We start from the raw sequence: 26327 nt of genomic DNA on the forward strand, positions 1-26327 counted from the left end.
GCAATGCATTAGGTCTCGCATTTACGCGAGTTTGAGCTATTGACATTGCAAATAACAATGCCTATTGGCATTGTCATTTGCAATGCCAATAGCTTTAACTCGTGTAATTGCGAGACCTATTGCATTGCAAATGCTTGTTTTTGTTCTCACACGGGTTGAGACGGTGAGTGAGAAACGACATTGTAGATCAAGTAGGGGGCGGTGATGGAAGGCTTGGGTAAACCAATCCTCCGAATCAACCGGGGCCGAGAGCGGGTTCGGAGTCTGCGGGTCACGCTACAGGCCGTGACTGAGGTCAAAGGATGAAAATGTTGAGATGGACCCGGGCTGGAGTCAGTCCGAAGGCTCGGAGGCTGTGACTGACTGGAGGCTACGGGTGCGCTTGGAGGCGGGAAGTGAGTGAATGAGTCTAGGCGGCGAATAATGATGGGAGTTGTGCTCGAGGCTGTAGGTGTGAGTCCAGGACCGCGACTGGGAATATGGTGCCTGTGAGGAAGGTTTGACGTGAGTCAATCTGTTGTGAAACCGGGAGACCGCCCTGTTGGCTTTCACAATCACCCACTGAGAGGTGGATCCAGGCCAGACTCCCTGGGTGCTAGCGGGCTAGGAGGGGGAGTCTCCGAGGAGCCTCCTGTCCGGGAGTCAGCAAACACCTTGCCACATCAGACAGGCCCCCGGTCAACTATTCTTAGGGGGAGGGGCCCTCTGGACGAGACGTTTATGAGGGTGGCGTGCTCACGGCCGCTGTGTGAAGGTGAGATGTCCATGCCCACAGTGGGTGGGCGAAGTTCTCATGGTCTCTCCAGGGTGAGACGTTGCTCCCTGTGTTAGGCTGCTCTGCTCAGCCCTGCTATGTAGGAGAGAGAAGCGCCGCATTCGCGGTTTTGGCGCTAATCGCTCACATGACAACACTGGAAAGATGTCATAGGGAGTTTCTGCAGCTGAAAAAAGCGAAATCCTAGTTGCGCGAGGGCTTCCCTACATCACCCCACGTACGAAGGCCGAGGAAGCCTTCGCTCGCATCAAATTGAGTAATGGTAACACCAGGGCTTTAAGTAGGATGAAAAAACGGAGAGAAATGAATGCTGTAAGTTGCGGCACTTCTGACCTAGATGGGAGGCACATGACACCCATGAGCACCCAAGGGAGGGGGTGGCAAATGGCGTGTACATTTCGCGGGCGCTTTAATGTTCGCAGTGGCCGCGCGGCTCACTGAGAACATCAAAGCGCCCGCGAAATGTACACGCAGGCTGCCAAATGGTGCGCGCGCCGCATGCACTGTGTGAAAGTGATCGCAATCGCGATCACATCAAAGCGGCCGTGCGGCCCGCGAAAGTGAAAGCAAACGAGTGCTTTCAGGCCTCCAAATGGTGCGCGCGCCCAGCCGACGCACATGCACTGTATTTGGAGGCCTGAAAAGCCACTGTTTGCACTTCCAAAACTCGCTTACTATAAGTCTCGCCAGAGCAGCGCTAAAGCGCTGTCTCAGGCGAGACCTAAAAATGGTCACTGCGCACCATGATAAATGTGCACACAGTTGTCATGATCTAAGTGTGCGCACAAGTCATGACATACATCACAACATGTGAGTGTGTATTGCTGCCCATAGTGGAATCGTTTTTCTTTAATAGAAATCCAATAGCTATATGGCCAGCCTTGCATTTGCACACATCTTAAACCATGCATGTGTATACCATTAACAACAAGCAATGTCAAATCCAACAGCTCAACCTTTAAAAACCAAGTCCCATTTGCTTCAACATTGAAAAGTGGCATTTTTTATACACCAGACTAAATCATTGCTTTCCATTTTTTCCAAGTCGGCAAAGCTGAAAGCAACTGATTATATAAGCTACAAATTTCACCTTACGAACTTTGAAATAATGTACACATCTTTCTAGAATACATATGCTATACAACTTAAGGTTCTACACTGACCTTTATAAAGACACTGGTTCACTCACATGCTTAACATATAAGGTTTGGAGCAGCGTAATTTTAGCTCCACTCTTACACGCCACAGATGTGTAATATTTACAAGCACTTAGCACCTTATATTTTGTGTGCCTTCTTAATCCTATTAATGTAGAATGGAGCATTGAACCTACTTCTGGTGTGTATTCATTGTATAAAATAGTAATTCATATGAGTGTGTGATCTAATACCTTCATTATAATGTTACAGATTGTAGTTCTCATTCAGATTTACATTTGTGCATTTCGAGTTATACTGTTTTGATTGAGGGTGTATTTTTATGTACTCATTTGTCCATTTATTAATGTTTGCATTTATTCTAAAATTGTGGTTGCCTGTATAATCATGTATTTGCCATGTACACTGACTGTTTCATTAAGTTAACTTATCTAAAGGCCTTAAGCATTTTGTCTTCAATGTCTAACCTTCAACATGAAAGTTTTGCTTGTACTATGTTCTTTTCTTGACATGTGCATTCATATGATCTCAAAGTCAGTGAAAGGCATATTTTGTATTCGAGATAGTGAGGCATGGGAGGAGAACTTTTGGCAGGAAATAGAGGTACTAACAAAGTAAGAAAAGACTCCTATTCACTTCATATCAACAGCAGGGAGACATCCAAGGTCATCCTGATGTTCAAACCGTAGAATGGGAAAACTGAGTGAAGTTGCCAATTTCTACTGTGAGAAGGTGGAAATCTACTGGAGTCGATGACATGGAGTTCTCAAATGTTCTGTGGGTTTAATTGGTTTTCACACTTTAGTCTTTAGGCAGATACCCTTTGGGCTCTAAGACTTTTAGACGTCTCTGCTCATATGTCCATTGTGTGGTTTTATGCTATACTTTGCCTCGTTCTGGAGAGCTTTTACTGAAGTCTCCACTATGCTGACACCTTCTTGCTTTTCCTGATTTAACTAGGTTACCCTAGTTTTAACCTTTAGTTTACAACTAGTTTAGGTGAGTTTAGATGTATTCATGTATAGACAGGAGGATCAAAACCTGTACACTGACCATCACATTCTACTACTTATCTTCTGTATTGCGGCAACTGAATTCCTTTTATGCTTTATGCTACTAAAACTTAACTTCATTCAACGCTTCGGCATGCCTGTGGTGATTTTGTAACTTTACAATATGTTTTTGAGCTGTACATTAGTTTGGCCTTTAATTTGTAATACACACCTTTAACTTTACTTATCAATTCTAGGTCTTTAATGTTTAACCAAATATGTTACACTGTAAATTGAATTGTTCGATTCATGTTCACTCCCCTTTACCTCTCCGGCAACTATCAAAGGTTCATCGCTGGATAATTGGAAGGATGGTCCAAGTGCTCCATGAGCCGTAGGTCACATAAGTCCAAACAACGGCACCTAAACTTAGAAAGGGGCAGGAAAATATTATAGCAAGCTCAGGACAGTGCTTAAAATGTATAGTGTAATCTGAACAAAAACTCGCTTACATTTCTAATCATGGTTGGTGCATTTTGTGGTAGTCGTATCACCGCATTCTGATTAGGAGCAGTGGTAGGTTGTCCAAATTAAGAACTGTTTGTGTAGTAATCAGTGTCGTGGCATCTTGCAATGCAATCATCCATCTCGTCCTTTGTTAAGTTGCCAGTCGAAAAAAGGCCAAGGCAGCCCTTTAAAAAAGAGAAATGTGTTCTGCCTCCAACAAAACAAGACTGCTGGATTCACCTTGAGATAAATGACTGATATCCACTTAAAGATTGCCTGACGGTTCCAGTTGTCACTCTGTCTTTCTAATCAGTGAATCATACTTAAGGAAAGACAGTCCTGTCAGCGCTGTTGTTATCTCATCTTTTCTGTGTCCGGAACAGGCTGTAACACTGGGAATTTCATTAACCTACACAAAGAACTGATTTTGCAGCTTCATTTTTCATTTCTTGAAATATGTACAAGATAGCCGTGCCAATTTATTTACTACATGGATGCTTCATTCGAGTTGTGGCAGTAACCAGTTTCCTTGTGTCACCTTTCTTGCAGAAATTTTACTGTGGTGAATTCCAAAATTATCGTGGTAACGATTAGACCGGAGCCCAAAACGACGGATTCGGTGGTGGAAATTGAACTCGCTCATTTGTCTAATGTAAGTTTAAGTTGAAACCCTATCACGCATGATTCTTAAGGTAATATTCACGCTACGTCACATGGCCAGAGAGGATGGTTTGTTGCTTGCCGCCTCCTAGTGGCCAGGGTTGAAATATGCACAACATTTACTTGCAGTTTATACTCCCTGAAGGCACAAACAGCAAGTAAATAGAAAATAAGCAGTCTTTTAAATTGCTTTCTATCTTTGAAACTAATTGCTTTTGTAAATCGATGGGTGTGAATGTGCAGGGCAGCTTCTATAGAAACTCTCATGGCAAGACGTTGATGGAATTGCACTGCTATGCGGGGAGAGTATGCGGTCCGATAATTCATTATGATTGTACTATTAAACTTCCACACTCCAGACTTGCAAGTTACCTTATTAAAAGCTATGTGTAGCAAATTTCAGCTTATCTTTGATTCAGTGGTGCACTGCTCGCACTTCCAACCGCACACATTTTTCAGAATCGCATAATAGGTGATGCTAGTCAGTGCTTTACAGATTATGGTTAACCTGCAAACACCCGAGCTTCATCAGCGGATTGTCGTTGTGTGCAATTTTACAAGTGCCTTTGCAATACTAACGTATAATGTGCCATCGGGCAGACATGAGGATGCTTTCGAATCCACTTTAATGAATAGATGGTTTATGAAAAACACCTCCATTTAATCTCCCATTAGCAAACCTACTAATTAACGTATTGCTATTCATGGAACTCCAGAGGGCTGCACCAAACACTTTTAGAACCGAACCCATTCCAGAGAGAGGGCGCACGCATGCTTTGGACACCGGCGTTGAGGGCTCGCAGAAAGGCTGGCTTCAGCACACACATCGCTATTTTACCGAATTGCATTCGACAACCCGGTGTTTCTGTTTGAGACATATATATCTTGGCAACTAGGAACACCTCGAGCAGTGACTGCTTGAGTGACTGGGTGATTTATGACAACGGAACCAGGGGCGAGCATACTGCTGCGTCAAGGCTTGGTTCAGCCTACTGTTATTGGCAGGGATTCTGGGGCGGCGAAATGCGCACAGACATGTTTGTCCCAGCGGGATCCGGGGGTGCTAATCAGTAACAGAGTGTCAAAGGCACAAGCTCAAATCCTACATTTTAAGGTATGCACCGCACACGCTACTCCATGCCCAAGCCTTACAAAAAATACATGTGGAATATTAAAAATAGATATAGAGAAAGTATAAAATACTAGATCAATAAAATGAAAGATGTTCGCCTGGCTTCCAAATATATTTTATTACCTTGATTCATACGAGCTGTTAGGAGGCATTTCGACAATCTCTCGAACTCTAACGTTTTGAGAGGCTTTCCATCTCCAAACTCTATTCTGATAAATATAACACGTCCGTGCATCATACTCTTCGCTATAATAGATTGATTTTCTCTGCATCCACACAATAGAAGAAACATTTCCAGCGCAGCGGGCTTTTTCCGTGGTGTGAAAGCCAAGTTTGTCTGAAGCGCTGTGTGACTCACCAGGGGTTTTTAGATGTGAACCCAAAGGCGAAACCCAACACAAATAGGCACCTAGCTTGGTGAGCGGTTGCTTAAAAATCACAGAAAAGATCACAGGTAATGACGCAATGTGGTTTGACTGTAAATGATTCACACAGGGTACCAAATGTTTTAGTAATCAACTGGGAGCGGTTATTAGAGCTAAGTCAACATTCCAGAGAGCCTGCAGCATTGATGGAATATATATATAGAAAGTGTACAGTTATTTCTTATAACTCACACGCAAACACACATATGGGATTGAAAATCAATGTTGCCCAGTAAGACAAGCTTTTGGAAAAAAGTGTACTAATAAACAAAGGCTCAATACCAACACTTTTATTTTACTACAGCGCAACGATAACATTCAATTTTTATTACCACAGGACAGCTTAAGCGACTTAAGAAGAAATTGCTTATTGTCTCACCGATCCCATTCTAAAATAACTTAACAAAAAAACAACTGGGATGCATAGCATGGATTTTCCACCTTGTGCTCTGGTTATTTTCATATACATTTGTTTATAACTACTGCACATGAAAAACGCATGGCATAGAACACACATATAGATGAGCAGAGTGATTTATTACCGTTTTGATGCGAGACAGGGAGGGGCACCATGATCAACTCGAGCTTTTGCTTGCCCTGGATTTTGGCCCCTTTCCTCACATTGTCTGTCTGTCTGTCTATCTATCTGCCTGTCTGTCTGTCTGCATAGATAGATAGATGGATAGATAGACAGACAGACAGACAGACAGACAGACAGACAGACAGACAGACAGACAGACAGACAGACAGACAGACAGACAGACAGACAGACAGACAGACAGACAGACAGACAGACAGACAGACAGACAGACAGACAGACAGACAGACAGACAGACAGACAGATAGATAGATAGATAGATAGATAGATAGACAAACACACAATTGGTGCCAGCAAAGACATAAAAAATGCGGCAGACTCCCGGTAGTGCATGTGGTGAAATGTTTTATTCATGTGATCAATGCAGTCAGCCGAAATATGCGAGGTGCTGTGCAACCCTGCCACAAAAACAATCTCACTACATGCACTACTGCAAGTGCATTTTATTTTTTGTGTCTTCTCTGGTGCCCTCTTTGGATTTAATATCCCGATTTCTCCTACCAAGGCGGTGGCACAACCACCATGTGGGCCTGGTACTTTATATATCATCAGTGATGCCATTTGAGATGTTATCACTGATATCATCAATAATGTCATTTAATATGTCAAGAGTGATGTAATAAGTGAAGGTATATGCAGTCCGTGATAGGGGCAAAGTAATAGTTCGTTTTGTAAACCATTATTGCTAAATTTCATTGTTTGTTTTGTTCTGTTTTGTAACCATAACATCACTTTGTGTTTTTTCCAGTGAATTTTAGATTTAAAAAAAAATATATAGATTATGGTCAGGGACACTGGAACTATGCAATCCGGCAACTACTGCGTTATCAGTATAATGAGGGATTTGCCACATTTAGCATCTAATCCATAATCTTCTGCATAGTTTGCAGATTTTAACCCAAAAAATATTTCTAGTTCAAAAGGATTAAAAATTGCACAAAATGCTACCATAAATGTTACTGCACAGCGGGAGGCCTTTTGCTGCACAGAGACAGGTCACCTATCAGTTACTGACTGCTGTACTTAGGCGTTAAACATATATTAAAGAGGGTAAACCTCTGCCTATACAGTGTTAAAATGTGCAAAAATGAGAACATAGAGAGGGGGTACTGCTTAAAAATGTGCCATATTATGACACATAATTTGTCTTTTCTTGGAACATAATTTAATCAACCCTGGCACAATTTGATCCTTGGCTGTGGCACAATGCCAGTGGCTCTGTGTATCGTCTTAGAAGCAAAGCAAGCCTTAGAGAAAATTGGAAAAGTCAGTTTTGGGATCTCTAGCTTGTTTTGGCCCTTGCTTGACAGATCTGCATGAAACCTGCCTTGAAGAACCCAAATTGGATAAACTTTTTGTTTGGAGAGTTGCATGCATATTCATTGAATGGCACCAAAGCTATCAAGAAAATAAAAAATGCCTCTTCAATGGAATCTCTTGTCTTACAAAAAAAATAAACAGACCTAAATTCCTGAAGTTCTTTATCATCATTGCTCTTTTTTAGAGCACTTTTCAACAGATCATGTTCTGAGACTCAGTTATACACCACAGTTATCTAATTTTCTTGTGTGAACTTTATCTTTAATAAGATCTTGATAGCACTCTAGATAGGACTTTCATTTTATTATTTACTGTTTCCAAGAACAGTTAGGCCCCAATTACGAGTCTTGTGGTCCATGGGCCGCCAGACTTGCGTGAATGCAGCAGTGTCGTTCTCCAGACTGCCCTATTCCGATATAGGTGGTCAGACTGCCACAGCCCTGCAGCAGCCACCAGGGAACTGCCATTCCCTGGTGGTGTTGCGGCAGTCAGGAGGCAGAACTATACCTGGCGGGATTGCAGTATTCCCGCCAAGCATATTACAAGTTTCCTCTCCACCACGGTTTTCATGGTGGTTCCACCACAATGAAAGCCAAGACAGAGAGGAAAGAAAGGGGGCCTTACAGGGGCCCATGGTACCTCAGGCCCTGTTGATGCACATTTTGGGTGACAACATGTGCCCCCGTGTGCATGCACACCAGTTCCTGTACGACATAGACTTTACAGTTTATGCCATGCAGGAACTATTTTTAGCATTCCCATTGCGGTCACCAGTTTCAAGGCACATCAAAAGGAAAGCCTGCCGGATAGGAGGAAACTCCTAATCAGGCGGGCATACTGACCGTGGTTTTGATGGTGCAGCGGCGGGGCAGAACCGGCAGGGAACCGGCAAAGTCATAATCGGGTCCTAAGTTTCTAATATATCAATTGGACTTTGCCCTTTCTGAAGGGTCATCCCCAACATGTTTGCCTTTGCTCCTCATTTACTTTTGCTGAATTTGTTTTTGTTGGCCTTAGGACTCTATGCACTTTACCACTGCTAACTAGTACTAAACTGCTTGTGTTCTCTCTTTAAAACATAGTAACAAAGGCTTATACCCAATTGACATATTTAATTTACCTATAAGTCCCTAGTAAAGCTGCATTGCCCGGGGCCTATAAATTAAATGCTACAAGTGAGCCTTTGCACTCATTGTGCCACCCACTTAAGTAGTCTCTTAAACTCAGGCCTGCCACTACAGAGCTTGTGTGCGCAGCTTAAACTGCCATTTCGACCTGGCAAAATAAACCTTTTGCAAGGCCAAAACCTTCCTTTTTAATACATATGTCACCCCTACGGTAGGCCCTGGATAGCCCAGAGGGCAGGGCGCAAGGAATTTAAAAAGACGGACACATTATTTTAAGTTTTACATGCTCTGGTAGTGATAAACACATTAATTAATTTCTCACTACTGTAAGGCATATCTCTCCCATATGATATTACTGGAGATGCCTTATTACATTCTATAAGTGTAATTTCCAAACGGAAAGAGATAACCAGTTCATGTGTGGTATCTCTGTATCCTAATTTAAAATCCTAACTTATGGTGAAGTCAGATTTTAAATTACAATTCTGAAAACATAACTTTTAGAAAGTTGGCATTTTCTTGTTTTAGCCATTTGAGGCCAGATGTACGAAAGGAAATTGCATTTCTGGCAAGATGGGTGGAAGGATGTGGGCCCAGTCCCACGTATACTTGAATAGGGTGTGTTCTGCCTCCACAAAAAGGGCTGCATACGCCCTGTAGTCAGCCTAGAGCCATGAAGGCATGATAACTGTGCACTTCAAAGGTATGCCTCTAGAAGCTTCTCCCCACTTCAAAAGCACAACTGCATAAAAGAAGGACCTCAGACACAAACACTTGGGTACACTCCTGGACTTGTGAACACTCTGCCAGGAATAAGGACTGCTGTGGTGCTACAAGGACTGTATTCTGCTGGACTGATGCTCGCAAGGAACTGCTGCCCTGCTGTGCTGACCTGCTGCCTGTTGCCCCCTTGAATGAATGAATGAATGAATGAATGAATACGCATTTATATAGCGCATGGCTACCCAATGGCATCCCAGCGCTTTCTGTGACATCTTATCATTCACCACTGCTCACGGGAAGAGAAAGGTCTTCAACTGCTTCCTGAATCTGAGATAATCATGCTCAAGACGAATATGGTCTGGAAGCTGGTTCCAGAACTTAGCAGCATTATATAGAAACCGGAGACCTCCTGTCCGTGACCGTTTAATCAGGGGCACTGCAAGAAGTTGTTTATTATTAGATCTAAGAGTTCTATTGGTGCGATATAATTGCACCATGGACTGAATTATAGGCGGGCCATTACCACCAATAGACGTATGGATAATACACTTTGCCTTAAACCTGATTCTCTACTGAACAGGGAGCCAATGCAACCAACTAAGTGCTAACTTAGCAGAACTGCGCTTCGGGACATTCATTAAGAGGCGGGCCGCACAGTTCTGGACAGTCTGTAAGATCTTTGTAGTTCCTTGCGGCGCACCCAAGTAAACTGCATTCGCTTAGTCCAGCCGTGATAGAATAAGAGCTTGGACCAGCATACGCCTGGCTTCAAATGGCAGAAGAGGAAGAATCTTCCTTATCAATCTATGAAGACCATAAGAATTAGCAGCAGCTTTACGTGCTTGTACTGTTGCAATCAAACCATACGCCCAGACTCTTAATTTGCGTCTTTGGAACAGGAGGGGGGCCAAGACAGCTGGGCCACTTGGGATCTAAATTTGCGGGGGCCGCATGGCCCAGTATCATAATTTCTGTCTTGGCACCGTTCGATTTGAGAAAGGACAAATCCATCCACTCAAAGACCTTCTCAAGGCAGGCGGTTAAACCCGGTTTTACTCTATCTTGCTGACTAAGGGACACCACCAACTGGGTGTCGTCAGCGTACGTGACAATGTGGATCCCCCAGGGGGCCACCTCCTCCGCAAGGGGCCTCATGTAGATGTTAAACATAGTGGGACTAAGAGAGGACCCCTGGGGGATTCCACAGTGCAGGGGAATCTGATTCGAAAGAGCCTCCTCTTCAAAGACCGCAAATGATCTGTCTGACAGGAAGGACTGCAACCATTTGAGAGTGGTCCCTGCTACTCCTACCTCCCTGAGTCTTTGGATCATAATTTGATGATTGACCGTATCAAAGGCTGCGCTGAGATCTAATAAAATGATCGCAGCGCAGCCTTCATTCTCCAAGATTTTTCTAGAATCTTCGACCACGGCGAGAAGGGCGGTCTCTGTGTGCTGATGACACCTGAAGCCAGTCTGGGTAGGGCGGAGGCAGTTATTTTCCTCCAGAAAAGCTGCCAGTATGGAACTGGCATATTTTTCCACAAGTTTACTAATTTCCGTCAGCAAGGAAATAGGGCGGTAATTAGCCCAGTCCTCAGGATCTAAATTGGAATTTTTCAAAAGAGCTTTGACTCTTGCTTGTTTCCAGAGAAGCAGAACCTGCCCCGTTATAAGGGAGGAATTTATTACATGCAAAATAACTGGAGAGACAGTCTCTGAAATCAGATTAAGAATGGCTGGCGGAGCAGGGTCAGCCGGAGACCCCGATTTAAGCTCCAGCAGGAGCTTCTGCAGGGCCGGAAGAGTCAGCGGGGCAAATTCCTCCAGCATGACTTGTTGTATAGGCGATGGAGTATTAGTATCCAAGATAGTTTGCAGGAACGTAGAATAGATGTTGTGAACTTTTGTGGAGAAAAAGTTTGCTATATCATCGCAATGCTTTTGAGCATCCCCAGAGTCAGTAAGAGGACTGGGAAGGGAGAGCAGGGATTTCATGATTTTAAAAATTTCCCTAGGGGAATTGAATGCAGAGGCAATTTTTCCATGATAGTAAGAAGCTTGAGCAGTTTTTATTTCATTTTTATAAAGCTTAAGTGCTTCTTTATAATTGCTCTTACTAATCTCTGAAAAATCATTCCTCATTTCCTTTCAGATCGTTTACAAGATTGCTTAAGCTGTCTAAGTTTCAGGGTGTACCACGCTTTCTTATTGGGCCCGACTCGATGGCATAATTCCTTCTTAGGGAGGACAGAGTCCAAGGAGGACTCCAGCCAACTGTTAAAATTGGCCTTAGCAATCGCAGGATTTGAGTGAGGTAGAGGGGTAGAATTTGTAAGATTGGTTACCCAACTTTCAACAGAAAGTTTAGACCATATGCGGCAAAACTTTTTAGCCCTAACAAACGATTGTATCAGACCTTGAAGAGTCCAAATAAATGATTATAAAAAGTGGTCAGACCACGGTACTGCAATGGCCTCAACAAAAATAATGTTTGTAAGATTTGTAAATAGAGGGTCAAGCAAATGGCCTAATTTATGGGTCGGGCCGGTCACAATTTGCTTAAATTGAAACGATTCCAAAGCTTCGATAAGGTCCTGCGAGGGAGAGGAATCAGGATCATTAAAATACATATTCAAATCACCCAGGATCGAAAAATTGGATGAAAGACTCGCCCCACTGGTGGCTATATCTGGGAGATTGTTACAAAAATTGGCACATGCTCCTGGAGGACGGTATATAAGAATCCCAGAGAAAGTACAAGTAGGTGAAAAGCTTATATCAAAAGAAAGGCTCTCACAATCAGATAAAGGACTCATGGTAGATCTACATCTATAGATATTTTTATATATAATGGCAATCCCCCCACCACGGCCACTGACACGATCTTGTCTGAGAATGACGTAATTAGAAGGAAGAGCCTGAACCACATCGGCATCAGAATCCTTGCTGGTCCAGGTCTCCCTTAAAAAGAGGGCATCTGGACTCCTCTCTTCTAGAAGTAAATACATTTCACTGGAGTGTTTAGGGAGGGATCAACCGTTAAGAAGTAACATTGATATAGGTTTACCTTTACCATCTTCCGTTGCCAAGGGGGAAGTAGTGTGAAAAAACCTAAATTTAAAATCACAATAAGGGCAGGAAGTAATCCCCTCTTCCAGAGACAAAATATGCACACACTTATTCCTCATCTCCCCTTTAAACCTAAGGAGCTGCTCCCTATTATTGCAATAATCATTTGAGATAAAATGGACCGGGGTTCTAGCCCCTAGCCCTGTCCTGGCGCGGACGGGCGCAGACGGGCTTGCCTTTGGCACGCCTTTGGCGCGCCAGCAGCGCGTCCACGGCTGCGTCATTGGCTCAATTTGAGAGCGAGGATGCGGAAGTGCGCGTCAACGTCCAAAAGGGTTAGAACGCTGACCTAAGGGAGACCGAGACGGATGTTCCCCCTAAGTAAATAACACAACTCAAAATGCTCCCCACCTATCGAAACAGTGCAGTCAATAAAAATTCCTTTTTCCTTTAAAAAGTATTAAAAAACATTCACAGCAGCAAACAAAAATTACACCAATTAAAGCAGCCTCTCGCTTCTGACCAGGATCAGAGCGAGTGAGAAGTGCCACAGCACGGCCGCGTCATTGGCTCAATTTGAGAGCGAGGATGCAGAAGTGCAAGTCAACGTCCAAAAGGGCTAGAACGCTGACCTAAGGGAGACCGAGACGGAGGTTCCCCCTAAGTAAATAACACCACTCAAAATGCCCCCCACCTATCAAAACAGTGCAGTCAATAAAAATTCCTTTTTCCTTTAAAAAGTATTAAAAAACATTCACAGCAGCAAAAATTACACCAATTAAAGCAGCCTCTCGCTTCTGACCAGGAACAGACCAGATTGCCTGGACAATGAGAACTGGTCTGTTGGCGTCCTGATCTGAGCCTCAGGGATATAACAGGCTCCCTAACCAGCTCCTGGGCCCAGCTGCTGGGAGTTCCTGACCCCAAGTGGTGCCTCCCAGGTCCTGGAACCTTGGTGTGGCTCAAGGGCTCTTAAAAACAAGCATCTGGGTTCTTTTAAACCGTGAACAGACATGTTTGCACCATGACCATGCCGCTCTCACTGAAAATCAGTGTAAGCTTCCGCCAGCCTGTCTCTTTGCACAGCAATCATTGATCGCCCAGGGAGAACCACCAACGCAAAGCACCAACCCGCCCGTTGGTGACTCCAGGCCTGCTCCCTCTGTCACACCGACCACCACCCGCGACGATCTCCTTCCTCCCTTCAACACTCTCCAATGGGAGCAGGACTCTTGGCACAAAATTTGAGTAGGTAAAACTTCAGCAGTACTAATCTTGGACTGTATCTGACCCACACTCCATCGCGATTGACCTGAACTTTTGACTTTGACCTGGTCCAGTGTGACCAGATAGCCGCAGTTGTCACTTTCTGCTTTTAGGCATTATTTCACTGTTTATTGGTTAAAAATTCACAACTCTGGTTTTACTGATTGGATTGTTGCAACTGCGAACAGACCCGTTCTTACTAGACCATGCCGCTCACACCGAAATTCATTGTGAGCCACCGCCAGCCCGTCTCTTTGCACAGCAAGAATCCATCGCCCGTGGAGGAATGCCAATGCAAAACACTAGCCTGCCTGTCGGCAACTCCTGGCCTGCTCCCTGTGTCACGCTGATGACCACCCGCGACGATCTCCTTGCTCCCTACAACACTCTTAAACGTGAACAGGACTCTTGGTACAAAACTTGAGAAGGTAAAACTTCAGCAGGACTAATCTGGGACTGTATCTGACCTGTACTCTATTGAGATCGACCTGAACTTTTGACTTTGACCTTGTCCAGTTTGACCAGATAGCCATGGTTAGTGCTTTCTGTTTTAGGCATTATTTCACAGTTTATTTGTTACAAATTCACAACTCTGTTTCAACTGATTGGAATGTTGTTGTTTTGGTCTTGTTATATTTATAAAATGTAGCTCTATATTTCTAACCTGATGTGGGATATTCTGTATGGTGTTTTCACTGTGTCACTGTTTGAAGAGTTGCACAAATACTTTACACATTGCCTCAAAGTTAAGTCTGACTGCTCTGTGCCAAGCTACCAGAGTGTTGTGCACAGGTTAATCTGGGGTTTGCTTGTTCCCTACCGTGAGTAGGATTGTGATTGCTGCTTGACCAGGGCTCACACCCCATTCAACCAACAACCCAATTTCTAACATTGGTGACAGAGGTGGGAGAGGACTTATGTTTGTCCAGTGCCATACAGTGATTTGGTGTACACTACCATCCCATATATAAGGCCATTACAAGTTTTTTATATTCTCCTTTTTCTCTCATTTTGACCTTATTCTAAATTTGACTCCTGCTTCACCTTCATACACTTGGAACTCTTTTGCTGTCGCATCTGTGATACCATGACAGAATGGAACTGGATTTCATCTGCCTGTTACTGTACATTATTAGAGAACTGAAGAAGGTCTCCAAGGAGAAGGGGCTGGCTATGGGTGGGAGATCTCCTGAGCAGGATATTCAGACTGCCCTGTGCCTCTTTGAGTAAGCTCACAAGTTGGGGCTTTTCCAAGAGAGTGATGACCCCTAGGAAAAGGCTGAGGAGGACTACTTTGCAGCTCTAGGGCTAGAAAAAGTGGAGCCCCTTTTCCTCCTGGCCCCAGAATCAGGGCACCAAGAGGGTTATGGCCCTGAGAAGGAGGATGAGTAAGACTTGGCAATGCCTCCAGAGAAGTAGGAGAATGCTACAGAGATGGAGTCCCTTCCTGGATGCAATGGGGGAAGCAGTGTAACCTCTCTCCCCCTGTCCCCAGAGGAGTTGAAGGACAGACAGGCTAAGAGGGACCTGATGCTGCGGCTGGCCCAACTGGCTGCAGAGGAGAGAAAATCTGAGACTGAAAGAGCCCTAATGGAGAAGAGGAGAGGTGGGGCTGAGGGAGCCTTAGCTCAGGAAAAATGTGTCATGGAGGTACAATAAAAGGAGCCTGAGAGAGCCCTGGAAGAGAGAAAAATCTTGTTAGCTCATGAACTGAGTCTTAAAGAGCTGGGCGTTAAGGCCAAACAGCTGTTAGAGTCCAGCAAGAATGGTGAAAGTGAAACAACAGTATCCAGGGATGAAGGAAGGATCCACATACCCATTGACTTGGTGCCTGGCTTTGAGGTGGGGTTGGCATAAACAGGGGGTGTGAGGAATATGAAGTCACTCTAGAAGGACATAGGATCCCTGAGGAGAGGTTGAAGAGCTGGCATTTGGAGGCAAATACCTAGAGATGTTAGGGAACCCCTGCTTGCTCTAGAGAAGGGAGACAGGACAAAGTATCCCACCATGAAGGAGACTCTTGTAAAGAAATATAGATTTGCTTAAGAAGAATACAGGTTGAGGTTCAGAGCCTGTCAGAAACTGTCTCGCCAGTCCTGGTGGAGTTTTATAGGTTACTTGGGTAAGGCATTGGATGGTTGGGTGAAGAGTGGTGAAGTAAACACCTATGAGGGGCTGTATAATTCGATCGCCAGAGAGCACATGTCCAGTCACTGTTTGCCAGAGCTACACCAATACCTGGTTGATTGCAAGTTCCCTGACTCCAGGGAGCTTGTAAAGGATGCATACCACTGGGTGAGTACCACAGTGTCTGGGAAGGCATTAGGGAGTGATCCTAAAGAGGGTGGCTCAGGTTCCCCCAAAAGAGTAAGGAGGAGGTAAACAGTGACCCAGACAGGTCCCAGTTCAGTGTGGGAGAAATGGTTCTCATGTCCCTTCAAAGCGTAGGAGGGGAGGTTTTGGTAGATGGAGGCCAAGAGCGCCTTATTTCCTGCCCTTGTGCTTGGATTGCTCACAGTTGGGGCACAAGCAGGGGGATTTGGTCTGCACCAAGAGACCATCCACTGGAGGGATCTCCGCAGTGTCAGGGGAATTGGGTGGGATGGCCACCCAAGGTGCCCTGCTAGCTCTGTTTTCTGGGGTACCGCTCCACAGTGGAGGCTAAGTAGGCCCAGATTGAAGGACAGGAGGTGGAAACGGTCCACAGTGGAAGGACCAGTGGAACAGGGATTGCCATCTCTGAGAACAGAGAGCCCAAGACTCACCCAGGTGGGGCCTGGGGGGATCCCTGCACTGTCACAGAGACAGAGGGCTGCAGACTTGCACCAGGCAGACCCCTGCATTACACAGATAGAGTGTGTCACCCATGATGGGGGTGGTGGTTGCTGCCTGGAAGTCCTTTCACACCAGGCAAATGTATAGCCTCAGGGTACAGACCCTGGGCAGAGTTGCCAGTCTCTGGCTACCACCCTTGAACTGGTGACAGTTATGAGCTGGAGAGTTTCTTGGATGAAATTGAGCCGACGACTGGTAGGAAACTGTACATGCAGATTAGATATGGGTCCCTGCCCCTTCTTCTCTTCACAGTGAGGTTTGGTGATGCGTTGCGTTCCTCTTACCAGCAGTGTGTATCTTGTCTTGAAGCTAGAAAAATGCATGAGCATGTTATATTTTTTTGTCCAGTGTGCCAAGCCCCTAAGAGACTGTATATTCACCCACTGTGCAGGAATTTTGGTGTTAGGTTACATAGAGAGGCGCTGAGAATTATAACTTGTGACACCAGCCAGTGAGCAGTGTTTGCATTTTCACGCTTTTTGTTGACTATGTGGAGGGTTAGGCAAAACAATATCAAAAAGAACATATTGCTTAACTCTGATCATTGCATAAACATTTAGACTAATGGAAGCGTTGTTTTGACAGTCTCTATAAGTCATGGATCTTTTATATGATTGGAAGGATCTTGTAGTGTAGCTCCTACTTCCCTTATAAGCTCTGCGCATTCGAATAATTTACACTATAGTTTTTGCATAGGACTAAGGTCAGTATGCTCCTATCGAGTACATTAAACTTAATTAGTTGTGTGTGCCAGCTAACTCAGAGGTCACTAGAAACTTCTCGAATGAACAAGAAGGGATTCGTTTCTGACAACCGCATAAACATGACAACTTTGTTTTCCTTAGAATCGGAACACGTCGCAGAATCGTGGAAACGACAGATAACAGTTTCACTTAATCAATCGTTCATGCTTAGTTTCTTCAGAGTTACACAGAAATAGATAGACGGGCGTTTCAATAAAAGGGTTTATTGAACAGTCTTGTTTCTCGTGTAAGAGATGTGAGCTGTTACAATCATTAGACAGTAAGCAAGATATAATACGCACAGTGTAAGCAGTAAGAAGAAATAATACTGCGCTAGCATTGTCTTTTAGCTATGACATATATTCATATATACATACATAAATAACACAGGCTAAAAAGTGAATACTCATCTGATGCTTCTAAATTGTTCTACCCCAGTGCACCTAACCTAAGAGTAGTACAAGTTAAGAGTAGGTGCTGTTTTCTATAGTAGGATATACTAAGTTTGTATGCCAAGAGTCCCTCTAGGTTCTTGTCAACTCCACACCTTAGAATGAGAGAGTTGGGAATCTCTTTCCGGGTCTCAAACTCCAACAGCCCGCGAAGGGAGTCAGAACACTGGAAGCTGGATTCTCTGCGAGCAGGGATGACAGCAACTGGACAGTGCGTCAGACCGGGATATGGTCTCTTCCGAACTTGCCGTGGCGAACCGTGCAGTCAAGTCGTACCGAGCCGTGCCGTGGTTTGCCATGGTAAGGGAAGGCATATTTATACCTGGAAGGTGCTTAGGAATGCTAGCATTGTCGTAAAGTCGGGCAGAGGAAGATGTCATGGATGAACCCCTAAGGAATAGCAGTTCATACATAATAGATGAGTTCTTGGAGAAATAAATAATCCTGGCTAGGGAAAGTCCCGATGGCTTAAGGGTCTGGTTTCTAAGAACTCGTTGTGACATGGGATGGACCGATGTAGGTGACCATGCCTGTATTTAGATAGCATGGCAAATGCCTAAATAAGGACTGGGATTCTATGCCTAAATAAGGGCAATGCGAATTGTGCCTATATAAGGACATGATTCATGGAAACCTAAGTACAGGCATTTAAATCGAAACACAACAATCTATTTATTTTTTTAATACTTTTATGTACTTTCCTGGATTTTAACTTTGACTAGAGTCAATTTTCAGGTCTTTTTCCTTCATTATATTGTAATGTAATGAGTTTGTACTTTGATGGTATAATGCAGAATAAAGAAGTTTTATGAATTATGGATAAAAATAATGTTGCTTTGTTGTTACTATTTTTATATTTAAATGAAACTCTATATACTTACAGGTGGGCGAGTCACTGAAAGCTTGAGCTTCTCTAGAGCCCAGTGCCTGGCTCTGGTTCAGCTCGAGATACTCTTGGACCCTCGAGCCCAAAACAAGCCAAGTTTGCTTTTCCCTGACAGAGTTCATCCTGCTTTGCGCCTCATGCCTCTTCCTGGGGTGTAGGGTGTCTGACCTCATTCCCTTGCTGTATCTAGTGCATTTTCAGATTTGCATGACAGCCTCCGCAGACTGCAAGTACTCTTGAGCACAGCTGTGTGAGTTATGTTTTTAAGCAAGCTGACCTCAAACGAAGCATGTCAAGCGCAGATTGGGACCATAGTAGCGGCTATCGCTTCTGCATGATTTTTCACAATACCGCTTTTTGTTTAATGTAACGCTGCTTTGACCGGAGTGCAAAATTGCACTGCGTTCTACCTTTTCCTGAAAATGGCAATAGTTCAGACTGAAAGTGTTGTGGCATAATGGCCAAAGCTGCCGGTTTTCGTGCTAAGAAACCAAGTTCAAGTCTTGGTGTTGGCTCAACATCCTGTGATTCGGGGCAAGTCACCTAATCTGCCTGAGCCTATAAATAATGAATGTGCTCATGTAAAGCCTCCAATAACTTTGGGTTGAGTTCACAGTATAATAAGCTACAACAAAAGACTGGTACTAGCAAGAGAGCTTGATGCATTTATTGTTGATTTCCTAGGCTATGCCACGCCCTTTGGCGTTGCACCCCAGTGCACAGCTAAGGATTATATAGCCATCCATTAAAGTTATTTTCCACAGTTTTGTACTTTTAGGGTTTCTAATTTGGTTAGGCTGAGTTAGCCCTCCACTACACCCCAGCAGGCAGGCCATTCAGCTCAGTGATGGGCCTCGGCGGGGAAGTTCGGCCATACCTAAAAGAACTGCCAAGCAGCACAGCAGAAAACTGCAGGAGGTGTTATTGCCCATCCTATTCCCACATCACCAGCACATTCACTGCTTCTGTTTTTTTCATTTAAACCCCTGATGGTCCATCTGGAGTAGGTGGGTAGAAGTGGGGGTAGGGGAAAGGATTGGGTTAAAGGTGAGTTGAAGACTCATTGAGTTCAATGTTATTCACAGGTATGAGAGCATCAGAGACATAGCAAGAGTACCATTAGCCCCAGTGCAAGCATGGGAAATGGACCCCTCTAATACCTTCTTGAGAAGTAAAAGCATCCACAGCTGAGGAGCAGATGGCCTCTTCAAAACAAAACCCTGACCCTGGGCGATACTGCACCTGCTGTACCATTGATGCCTCCATCGCTGGAGAGCAATACAGCATCACACACCAACACATTTAGTAGACCTCAACACCCTCCTAGCCACTCTCTATATTTATTTTATGTTTTGTGGATGCTGTTTGTTATGATATTTCATGTTTTTTATCTTTTTAATATATAGCTGCTGATATGTAGCTTCTCTCCTTGTTGTTATTTTGCAATCTATGTTATCCTGTTGCCGTTAAGGAACCACTGCAGAATCTTAATCCGCTTCTCCATGAATTTGTTACATTTGGTGGCTTCTCTGGCATCCTAATTAACTGGGCCAAATCTCAGCTTTTTCCTCTCACTAATTCTGCGACACCTTTTAACACTGACTTCCCTTTTGTATGGTGCACTTCTGACATAAAATATTTAGGAATACACGTCACTACTGATCGCGAGGAACTGATGAGACTCAATTATGGGCGAACGCTAGAACACATAACTGGCAGCAAAACACAATGGATCGCTCTTCCTCTCACCATGGCTGGGCGCATCTCCTGCATTAAAATGGTCATCCTCCCCAAACATTTATGTCTGTTTTTTTAAATTCCATACGACCCGGGCAGACATTTCTTCACATTGCTCTGATCCGAATTAATAAGACTAATATGGGGCGGTGAACAGCCTCGCTTATAGTGGGACACACTCTCACATCCCTACTCACAAGGGGGATTAGACGTCCCCAATTTTGAAATGTATTATCTCTGTGCTCAAGTGCATTATGCCCACTACTGGTTCCACCCCCCAAGAGATACGCCTTACGTGGCGACTGAACCCTGGCTGGCGGATCCTATTCCTTTAGACGGGACTACACTGACCACACCCACACCCCGCTCCTCCTGCCCGACCTAGGTAGACTGCACGGGTAAAGCATGGCAACGTATTGCCCGATGCCTTCACACTCCCATGTTATACTCACCATTACTCCCTCTCACGTACCATCCGAAGATGCCTGTACTGCAGTAGGGTGCTTTTCACAAAACTAAAGCTAAATACAACATCACATGCTGGGGTGACCTTTATGTAAATGGCAAAGTTCGCACATCACATCAGCTCTTTCCTACTCATCCGCCTTCCCCCATGGATATTTTCGGTTATGTGTGCCTGCGACAAACCTTAAAGAATATACCCCTTCATACCCACTAGAGCCACTAGAAATCGCCCCTTTGCACTAGATACTGCGCACTGACAGTGCTTCACATTTAGTATCCACACTATATCACAGCCTGTATACTGACACCGTTTACACCCCCTGTGCGGCAGGGGATAGATGGCCCGCCGAGCTAGGGCAAGAAATCACTGACCAACAGTGGATTAACTGTTGTGAACAAACTGAACAAGACTCCTCTAGTAGCCGGCTCTGCATCATCCATTACAAGTTTTTACACCACATTTATAACACTCTGGTTAAGCTCCACAAATACAAGTTAAGAGACACTAGTCGGTGTGACCGTTGTAGGGCTGAAGCCGGAGATTTCCTCCACCTTGCTTGGAATTGCAGCTCAATACTTGCCTACTGGCAACAGGTGCTCACCGCGCTAGAATTAATGACTTCTTTGAAACTTCCATTATCCCCCCTGCTAATGCTCCTCGGATACACAGAGAAGCTCCCATTGGCATATCGCAAATTTGTCTCATTTAGTCTAGTGCTGGCCAGAAGGCGAGTGGCATGCAAATGGGGTCGTGGCCGAGCATCCAAATTCAAGGAGTGGATTGGGGACATGATTTTTTGGCAAGAACAAACCTACACATATTTCGAACTCCTTCCACGCACGTGTAGGCCCAGTGACATTTGAAATCCACTCAAATTGTATTTACTGGAACACCCGATAGTGGCCGGATATGACCCATGACTCCCCAGCTCACCACAACCTACGTCCTGGTTATTGACTGCTTCCCTATGCTGCATCTGCACTCTGACTGCATTGATATGTTTTTATCTCCGCCTTGCTCTGTATATTATATGATGTGCATGTGTTTCTTATACAATGTCCATTCGATGTACTATGTCCTGCTGTTTTTTATTATACTGCACTCTGCATTGTATTTATTTGATGATTCGATGTCTCTGCTATGCATGTATCTATCCATGTACTTCAATATCATGCTGGTTGTTTATGTTTGATGAGTTCTGAGAAAACCTAATAAACAAGCTTCAAAAAATAAAATAAAATGTTATCTTGTTGCATGTGGTGTGGTGATACTCAAAGTACAGCCCAGGGGCCACATGCGGCCCTTCTGACTTTTACATGCGTCCCCCTCATCAACAGCAGTACTCATCTGCTGTTTACTCAGCTCCACACTAACATCAAAAAGATGTTAAATGAACGGGCAAGCATTTATTTAAAGGTTAATTTAAGTTAAAGAAAGGAAGTAACTAGGGTGTCTGGCACCACTAAACTTTAAAAATACTTTATTTTTTAAAGGAATCCTGCAGCAAAAATTTAAGTGTATGATAAAGTTTGTTCAAAAGTCAAAAAGTGTATTTCATTCACATGCAGAACTGTTTCACCTTAGTACATCAGATTAAATCAGTGCATTGAGAAGTATTTTTAAAAGAATGATAGTTTTCAAACATGAATTTAGAAACCCTCATTCTTCACCCTGTGGTAAATATTTAAATTACCTGTACTATTTTTTTATGCGGTAAAGTCTAGTAAGAATAACTCAGTCAAAATAAGAGGCAGAATCCGTGGTATTAGAGGTTCTGAAAAGGACTTTATTCCTTACAAAGGAATTATGGTTCGAACCAGGCAATCATATTCCATCACCACGAAGGTTCAGGAAGGGATAGGCAATACATTATTGACAAGTAAATATATATATATGAAAAGCATTGCATTAGGACAGATGCAGGAGGCGTAACAGCTGATAATACAGATAAGAATACACATACGTAATGGAAATAGGCGTAGTAATAGGCGTATACTAGAAACGTCATTTAAAATGATGTCACAAGTGGGTGGATCCATAAGAGAATCCTGCAGTGTCAGCAGAAATATTTGGCAGAGATGCGCGCGCAGCCGCATGACGTGTGATTGACGTGCAACTAAAGGGTGAAGGGGAATTGACATTTAGCTCTACATGTGGAGACAGAAGTCTGGGGGTCAGGTCAACCTAATCCCAAATCGTATCTAATATCTTTGTTTAAGGAACTGGTTTATCCAAAAGGAAAGGTCTCTCGGACGGAATCTATTCTATACTGACTGTTAGTGCATGTACAAGCGTCTATGTGTCTACATGAGATGCGAAGGGGCAGGAATCTTCCATGGTAACAGGGGCTATGAATTACTTGCATAAAGACAGCGAGGCCGGGCCCTTTGCTCGGTAGCTGGAAGGATGTTTACCTAAACTACTAGACAGGAATGCATTGGATGAGGAGCCGAGCAGATAACTTGAAGGCTGAATACAGTTTTTGGCAGGCAACAGGCCGCGTCAGGCACCGTTAGCCGCGCAGGGAGTAGGACAAAGTTCATGGATACGGATGCAAGTCCAGGCTGGAGCATTTCAGAGGCAGAAGCAGGAAAAGGCTTGATGGCAGAATTCAGGGCCTACTCGCCTGAACTGTAAAACATGAAAAGTGAACCATATAAAGTCGGTGGCCAATCATACTTAGGAATGGAATATTCGACCCATTCATGGCGGATCTGAAAGAGGACATGTTGACGTTGGACGCACATGCATTTGCGTCTTCATAGCTGGAACTGGAGGGAACATACATGTACTTGTAGCATGTACATGGAGCCGTTGGGGTCTAAGATAGGGGACATAACTGGTCATAAAATTCATATTTCCTCAACCCCACCATGACAATAAGTGCAAACAGTGAACTAAGAGGCAAATCAGTGGTATGTGTTTCTATCATACATGAACAGCATTATAGTTTTATTAAACCAAACAGAGGAGGTCGTTTTGTACAGCGCTCATCCTCAAATCATGTATTTTGTGGTCATCATTTGTGATAATAAAGAAAAAGGAGGAAAAGCCAAATCAAACAATTGACTAGGATCACAGAAATTGGTTAAGCTGAGAAGCTGAGATTATTCCCAAGAGTCTGGTTTCACACTGTGCAATTCAGACACTAGATGTATATGCTTTGCTTCCCCTACACCCACCTTACCACCAACCCAGTTTCCCTGCCACCAAACCCCAACTGCCATGCTGCTGGCATCAATGCGGCTCTCGGTCACATCACAGACGAAACTTTATAGCCCCTGGGAATATGTTTGAGAGTACCCATGTGTTAAACTATGTAATCTGCAGCTACTGTTATGATATTGCTTTCTATATTTTGTCATCATTTGTTATGTAAGATTCATCAGCGCTCTAGGTTTTATTATATTACTGATGGACAAGTTACGTAGCCGCTGTCTTATATTGTCTGTTATTTTATGTAGCTGCTGATAATGTTTGGGTGCTGTTCTCAATTTTTGGGTGCTGATATCAATATTATGTTAGCAGAATGCAGAAAACATAGAAAAAGAAAAACAAGGAGAAATAAAGATTTTTCTCCTCTTTGTGCCTCCCTTACACCTGCCCTGGGGAGGCGTAAGTTTTTTGCTCTCCCTCAGACTTACGATTTCTCATAAATCTGGGGCAGTGTCAAAAACCATGGATTTTGCTGCCAATGTCCCCTGCAACACGCATTACACACCCCTTTAACGCAGAAAATTGCATTCAAGGGAACAATAAAAGGGAACCATATTTACAAGACAGCATTCAGCCAAAAAAAGTGGCTTAGTGCTGCCTGGTAAATATGGAGCAGGCTCCTGCACCAGCAGAGCATCACAAAAAAGGATGCACCCGGCGGCGCAAGGAGCTTATAAATAAGCCTCAATGTATCAAATGGTAACAATCACAAGTTCTATCATAAATCATATCATTTTTACCACTTGCAGAAAGATGGTAGAAATCAGGGCCTGAGTCACAAAGATAAATTTACACTTTGGTATAAGTTTACGATGTTTTGCACTTCACAAAGCAACTTTATGAGTAGAATCTTTAGGACTGCCTACCTTTTAATGTGCGGAGTCTCCCCACGAATGAGGAAACTCTGCAGTCGTAAACATTATACTCATAAAATTCCTTTGTGAATTGGAGAACGTTTACCTTTGTGAAACAGGCCCTCAGTGCCAAAGTTACCATTTTGCGATGATACACACCTTTGCATGCTGCTCTTTAGACTTTATTATCAGCAACATATTGAATGGAGCTGACTAGTGTTATTTCCCATTTTGGTGTCAATATCTTTGGTAGTCGATGTTGCATAGATACATCCTGACCTGGGAAATTCATAAAATGTTCATCGATCACAATCGGATGTTTTCGTCACGCATTTTGCTCATAACAAACATCACCCTCGCAGTGCACTGTTTTACGCTAGTACAGTGTCAGCGACCAGATCTCTCCCGCCATGACTGCTACACCACACACAGCCACAAGAGGGATTTTGCATCTGTAATGCAAGGAACAGCATACTCTGAGCAGCGGCATCAGCTCTGAAAGATGCATGGGCTCGATGCGTGGAATACAAATTTAGACGAAGTAGGTGTGGGGGCGTTTCTTTATGACACTCGCAGCCCAGCGCCTTCTTTTGTGGAGCGGGTGCTTTGTAAGCCTGCGCCTCCTCGTCAGGGAACGTGCGTGGGACTGAGAGCAACGCGCAGGCGTGATCAGCAGAGAGCGCGCGGCGACAAATGCTGAAAATAGATGACCCGAGACGCTTTAGGGAGAAAAAAAACATAACAGCCCCATTGTACTCTCCCTGCACCCGAAGCCTAAATGAAAGCTGTTGAACTATCAGGACTCTGCTGTTCCACACCCCCGGTTGTCTAATTCCGGCAAAGCTATCTTTGCTCGGTTTAATTCAACATGACGTGCAGTGGCTGTTTGTGCTCAGTGTCTGCCTCTCCAATTATAGAAACGCAAATATTCCATGCTCTTTTGTCCACTTTCAATTATCGTGCTAAATACTTGATTTTATGCCACTTAACGCTCCGGATATATCGTTTTTATAAGCACTGGAAATAGGCGCTACGTTCTCTCATTTTAATGAAACTCATTTTCTGGATGTCAGCAGGCTAAGCGGCCCTGTGGGCCCTGTGGGCCGCGCAGGGATTTAAAGTCGTGACTTTCGCACCACACACAGATATTAGCAGTTCTCAGTAACGAACCGACAATACTTCCAGGTGCAACCTAACGGTAAACCCAGCAGGTCAGCAGGTACACTCTTTTCAAGCAGTCAGGAGAGCTAGCACCTGAGGGTTAGCTCAAAAAATCAATGAGCAAAATATAGTTGAGGTCAATTTAGATGCGATATCGCATGAAGAGCAAGAGTGAAGTCGAGTGCTGTGAAATAGAGCCCGAGCAGTTCATGCGCCTGCTGCA

The 26327-nt window shown here is 44.0% G+C and overlaps 1 protein-coding gene across 4 annotated transcripts in view; it reads left to right on the plus strand.

Annotated features, from left to right (window-relative positions):
- ADGRB3 (adhesion G protein-coupled receptor B3) overlaps nucleotides 1-26327 on the plus strand; it is a 1641523-nt gene that overhangs the window by 1025513 nt on the left and 589683 nt on the right. For all 4 annotated transcript variants that reach the window (XM_085610901.1, XM_085610903.1, XM_085610902.1 and 1 more), the window contains one exon: nucleotides 3981-4083. In XM_085610901.1, the coding sequence (XP_085467027.1) occupies nucleotides 3981-4083 (103 nt within the window). The remainder of the gene's footprint in view (nucleotides 1-3980; nucleotides 4084-26327) is intronic.

The sequence above is a fragment of the Triturus cristatus genome, chromosome 6 (assembly GCF_964204655.1).
Source record: "Triturus cristatus chromosome 6, aTriCri1.1, whole genome shotgun sequence".
Taxonomy (NCBI): domain Eukaryota; kingdom Metazoa; phylum Chordata; class Amphibia; order Caudata; family Salamandridae; genus Triturus; species Triturus cristatus.